The 6,000-nt window shown below is 36.0% G+C and overlaps 1 protein-coding gene across 1 annotated transcript in view; it reads right to left on the bottom strand.

Annotated features, from left to right (window-relative positions):
• Nucleotides 1-1,197: 1,197 nt before the first annotated feature.
• Nucleotides 1,198-6,000, bottom strand: part of LOC109057647 (E3 ubiquitin-protein ligase SMURF2-like) — a 53,744-nt gene continuing 48,941 nt past the window's right edge. Inside the window, exons 17-20 of the mRNA XM_042720633.1 lie at nt 5,093-5,213; nt 4,771-4,972; nt 4,605-4,680; nt 1,198-3,483 (exon numbers count right to left, since the gene is read on the bottom strand). Of these exons, the coding sequence (XP_042576567.1) occupies nt 3,384-3,483; nt 4,605-4,680; nt 4,771-4,972; nt 5,093-5,213 (499 nt within the window). The 3' untranslated portion in view covers nt 1,198-3,383. The remainder of the gene's footprint in view (nt 3,484-4,604; nt 4,681-4,770; nt 4,973-5,092; nt 5,214-6,000) is intronic.

Genomic DNA, 6,000 nt, shown 5'->3' with positions numbered 1-6,000 from the left:
TGACTTCCGGAAAGCCGCTGACGTCTTTGTGACGTCCAGGCGCCGCGCATGCGCGTTTGGAGATTAATGGGTGTTAACTCCTCACAACATATTGGGAGGGTCTAATGATTATGTTAAGATAGCGGTATCAGATATTGGTTATACATATTCATATCTCATTGTATTTATATTGACCTTATATATATAATACAATGGCACATGCCCCCCGAAAAGGCAGTATGATCCCACTTTTTTGCATTAGTGAACAGTACTATTTAATAACAATGCAAAATTGTGCCTTTGGATCGAAGCCATAACCAAAGAGTTATTTCTGTGCCTTATTCATAAACGCAGAACTGCTAGTTTAGAAACCTGTGAGAATCTCCAGTGGTTTGAAAATTCTAATTCTATCCGAGGTTTTAGAACAACACATTCCACAGCGTTTTGTGGACAAATATAGACGACTAAAATCATTTAAATGTATTTATTTATAATTATAGCTGTTTGAGAGAATGAACAAAGCAGGAGCTGCAATTCTAGACAAAGAAAATGCTCAGATATATAATAGTTCCAATAGGTTTAAGCCTTTTTCAGCTTTTAAAACTTCCCATGAGTTAGTTTTGAGGACGCAGATGTGTGTAGAGAGTAAATACAGCATGAATGTTCAAACTTGTGACTGGTAATTTAAGTAATGGAGTAGACGTCTATGTAGTGATCCAGCACTCTATTGGCAATGCTCTGGTTTTGGGTTCCATTACCTTGTTTAAATGGTAAAAGTTACCATACTGTCTTTAGATTTGGTCAAATTGAGTCGGACACCTAGAAAACTTGTTAATAGGGGGATATTTTCACCTACCCCCACTTTTGAAGAGCGAGAGATCAAATTCTTTCTAATTCTAATAGGGGCATCTGCCCCCCTTTGTGCCAAGATGATGCTTAGCAGCCCACCTTGGTGTCACAAAAGGATTGTGAAGCACTGTGATACTCTTTTGCCACACTACTGAACCCAATGCCCAGTATTTGCAATCAAGTTAATGCAAGAATATGGTAAATACATGATGTAACCCATGAAGACACAGAATCACAGTGATAGAAATGATCCCCTCTTTAACTCAATCACTGAAACGGTTGGTTGACGTATCAGTGAAAAAACAGTTAAAACGGTATATTTTATGGATGATTTGGACAGAGTCATACAGAAGCAGGCGGCCACAGTGATCCCATCAGGAAGGCACGTTTAATCAGATCTAATTACACACAAAAATAAAACACTCTTACAAAAAATGATAGTGTGTGTTACATTTAGCAAATTGCACCGGTCAGCTATGAAAGTTAAAAGTGTTGCTAGTAAATCATGCTGTAAAGGAACGACCCTCTCAAAGAGTAAAATCAACAGGGCATCCAGTCCATATGGAGGTCTACTTAACTATACAAATAAAAAAACATTAAAAGAAGAGAAGACGAAGAGATCTTTATGTGTGCACCAGATTTAAATGAAATATATAATCATTCAGTCCATAAAGAGTTTGGTAAATATATATATATATATATATATATATATATATATATATATATATATATATATATATATATAGCCATTTGCCTATTATGTACAGCCATTATATAGTGTGTGTGTGTGTGTGTGTGTGCAAATTGTATTTTTTTAATTTCAAATCAAATTAAATTAAAGATTAATGACAGTCAGTGACCCACATATATGAACAATATTCTATAACTATACAAAGCACCATCTCCGAATATTTAACTGATCCATCCAGAGGCTTTTTTATTTTGTTTCGTTTTTTTTTCTTTCACACTCAAATTTATAAAAAAGTAACAAAAGATGTGTAGCTCATTTTCAGCGAATGCAAACTCTTAACAACAGTCCATGGTCATAGAGGATTGCTATAGACAGGCAGCATCTCAGAAACATTCAACTATATATATATATATATATATTAGAAAACTGCATTTGTTTATTTATGCAGTTTCTTTTAATAATCCTGAAGGAACAGGTTTTCAAGCTGTGCATTTGGGAGGCTTACAAAGAGCACACAAGACATGCTTCGGTTGTTTTCTGCTAGATTTACACCTAAAGCTGATGTATTTCTATAAAAGATAGAATTGTTTCTTGTTCTTTAGTACAGCGATCCTCCTTTCAGTTCGTCTGTAAAGCTCACTGAAGACCAGAGACATTTTTCATGGTAAAAAAAAATCTGTAAATTGGTACTACAATGGGTTAATAATAAATTACAAAAATAAGAAGCAATACAGAAACTTCTCTCCCTTGATTTCCATGAGGGGTAAACAGCTGCATTTCTTCTTTTTGGAAATAATCATCATAATAATAATTCTAATAAAAAACAGGCCCAAAAATAAATGGGAACAATATAATGAGAAGGTATGAAATGGAAGACACATCTCATTAACATGCTTATACATATGCATAATTTTTAAATCTATTAAAGGGTTCGATTGACATCGGAGACGGATTAGAATACAGTTTACCAAAAAGTTGACACCAGTAATGCAACACATTAAAAAGATTTTCTTCACAATGTTTTCCAAAAAAAAAAAAAAAGATGGAATTTGAACATTCAAAGCAAGCCAAAGCCAACCTCACTGAAGCCTTTTCAATGGGCTCAACTTCATTTTCTGCTCTGGAAACATCGGCAACGGTTCCTGTGACGTGCCAATATATTATATCTGTATAGTTTTACTCTTTTAACCTCTTCCTCTCACGCCTCTCATATAAAAATAAAGCTAGACTACCTACCTACCTAAGAATTCATGTATTGGTTCGTTCACTTTCAACAAGCTTATAAGTCAGTCTGCGGATGACACCAGTCTTGAGGAACGGAGCACAGGTAGTCAAGATGGCGTCTGGTGTAGGGCAGCCCAGAAGAGGCCCGTGGAGCCAAGTTCCTTGATCGAAAGGAATTCATCTCGTGGCTTGCTAAGGTCCAAGCGGGCCGAAGATCAGCACCCTGTGATCTTCCTCTCGTCTAGTCTTCGGTGAGGACAGTAGTGCTTCTGCGTTATCGCTCTTGCTCTGCGTGCCCCTCTAAACTCCGGCCTCTCCTAAAGTCTAGTCTGTGAAAATGCTACATGAAATACTGTTAATATGTTATCTTAATGCTAAAAATCAAGGTATGGACTTGAAAACAAAAAGAAGAAGAGGAGGTTCCAAAATAGTAAGTAAAAGAGTTACTAGCAGCTGAAAAGATCTGTTGTTTTTTCTCTTCTTTTCGAATAATGCAGAAAGATCTGTGTAGCAGCATCAGGCGTGGAGTGCTGCGGTATAATCCGGCCGAGCTCCTCGTGAGGCCCACACGTCTGCCGGCTGACTGACAGGTCTGTCCCGCCTGGAGAAAGGTTCCTCTGCGAGCGCCGGCGGCGGATGATCATTCCACAGCGAAGCCGCAGGTCTCCTCGATGGCCGTCAGCAGCTTGTCGTAGAGTTTGTCGTAGCTCTCGTACGGAGGAATGTCGATGCGGTTGAAGCTGAGCCGAAATTAGAACAAAATGAATAGTGGTGCAGAAAATAGTTTGTACTAGTGATAGCCTGATTAACTGACTAATATATCTTATTATTATTGTATATTGGTAACCATTTAACACAAGCATTAGCCGTTCATTGCTGCTTTGTTAGCACATAATGCACTTTTTCTGTTTTAAAATATTTATACACTACCGTTAAAAAAATTGGGGTCAGTTAAAATCTGTTATGCTCACCAAGGCTGCATTCATTGGATGAAAATACAGTAAAAACAGTAATATTGTGAAATATTATTACCAAAAATTTAAATGAACAGTTTTCTATTTTAATATATTTTAAGATGTAAGCCGAACTTTCAGCATCATTACTCCAGTGTCACATGATCCTTCAAAAATCATAATAATATGCTGATTTTGTGTTCAAGAAACATTTTTGTTATTATTAATGTTGAAAACAGTTGTGTTTCTTAATATGTTTGTGGAAACAGTTTTTCAGCATTATTTTATGAACAGAAATTTCAAAAGAATAGCATGTAATTAAATAGGGAATCTTCTATAACATTAGAAATGTATCTATAGTCACTTCTAAACAGTTTAATGTACATTTGCTGAATAACAGTAATAGTTTCCTTTCTTTTACAAAATCTTATTAATAGCCATTTCTTTTCATGGTAGTGCATAATATTTTAAATATTTCTGAAATTTAATAAAAGGAAATAATATCATAAAATGAAAAATAAATACAAAAGTGCATCTCTATACTATATATATATACACAGCAATAATATATATATATATACTATATAGTATATTTTATATATATATATACACAGCAATAATGAATTTGCTGAATAAAAGTATTCATTTTCTTCTAACATTTTAATGGTAGTGTATAATATTTTAAATATAAATATGCAAAAATTCAGTTCTCTTATTAAATTGTGCAATATCAGTAATATATTGTGTATGTGTATGTATATATATATATATATATATATAGTATATATATATATATATATATATATATATATAGACTGACTGTTGGACTACAACTGCTCTCTAAATACTGGCACTGTCCTTTGAAAAAAGTGTGTGCATTTATCATTAGTCTATGGATATGTCCTCACCAAGTGTGTGCTTTGGGCAGGTTGTTGGTGCTGGCGTCGATCTGATGGATGGTGAAGAGACGTGGTCCAGCAGCACCTGGATCATACAGCGTTTCAGAGCAAACATATGTATGATTATGCTTTCTAGATCCTGAATGAGAAACTCATGCTAAAGGACATCAGGTACCTTGCAGGGCTTTGAATCCTTGCAGTGGGACTCTGGAGGAGCCGGTGACGAACTGCAGCAGTCTGGCTCTCCTCTCCTCATCATACGACTCCACGGCCCGCCAGAACCACTTCACGATGTTACTGTCAGCCGTGCAGTGCTTCAGACGGGTGTTTGACTTCCAGTCGTTGATGTCGATCTTCCCGAGTCCACACACAATAAGCTGAAATTGAGACACACTTGAATCATTAGCCATGCTCTGATATTACACATTTATCAAGACTAAGTCGAGTGGATTGCCTGGTTGAAGTGGATTTATGTTCCTTGAAGTGAGTTTTCATACCTCCAACTCTTTCTCATCAAACGCCTTGAGTAGGTGTTGTGGGATGACCTCATTAAAGCCTTTCTGCAGGGCCAGAAACTGAGCCTCGATGCCCCTCAGGAACCGCCAGTTCACATACAGCCTGTGTTTAAACACCAACAAGACACTTAGGCTATGTTGACTGCCAGAAAAAAAATATATGATTTTTTTTTTGCATATCCAGATATTATCCAGATGGGTTTTTGAAAGTCTAGACAGCAAAAAAACATGCAAATTAGATTTTTTTTTCTCCAAATCTGATTCAAGCCACATTTGAAGGTGGTTTGAATGAAATGTGATTCCAATCAGATTTTTACAGATGCCTCTCAGTCTGGATGCTCTGGCTGCTCAAATCAGATTTCAAATAATCTTTTGCATCACTCTTAACATGACACGCAACGATCAAAACTTGGGACAGAAATGCCGGAATCATTCATGCAGTATTCAAAGAAGGAGAAGCCGACCGTGACTACAAAACAGAACATCACACTGTGTACTAGTCTACTAATTTGTTTTGAGGGAGATGATGCACCTGCACTTTTCCTTCATCCATTTTGAAAGCCTCTTTACACATGTGCCCCTGGACCACAAAACCAGTCATAAGGGTCACTTTTTTGAAATTGAGATTTATACATCATCTGAAAGCTTGTATAAGCTTTCCACTGATGTATGGTTTGTCAGGATTTAGGACAATATTTGGCTGAGATGCAACTTTTTGAAAATCTGGAATCTTAGGGTGCAAAAATATCTAAGTATTGAGAAAATCACCTTTAAAGTTGTCCAAATGAAGTTCTTAACAATGCATATTACTAATCAAAAATTAAGTTTTAATATATTTACGGTGAAAATTTACAAAATATCTTGTGATCTTTACTTAATATCCTAATGAT

This window comes from Cyprinus carpio, chromosome B3 (assembly GCF_018340385.1).
Source record: "Cyprinus carpio isolate SPL01 chromosome B3, ASM1834038v1, whole genome shotgun sequence".
Taxonomy (NCBI): Eukaryota; Metazoa; Chordata; class Actinopteri; order Cypriniformes; family Cyprinidae; genus Cyprinus; species Cyprinus carpio.
Note: the sequence above shows the minus strand (reverse complement) of the source record. Positions and strands in the feature narration are given on the sequence as shown.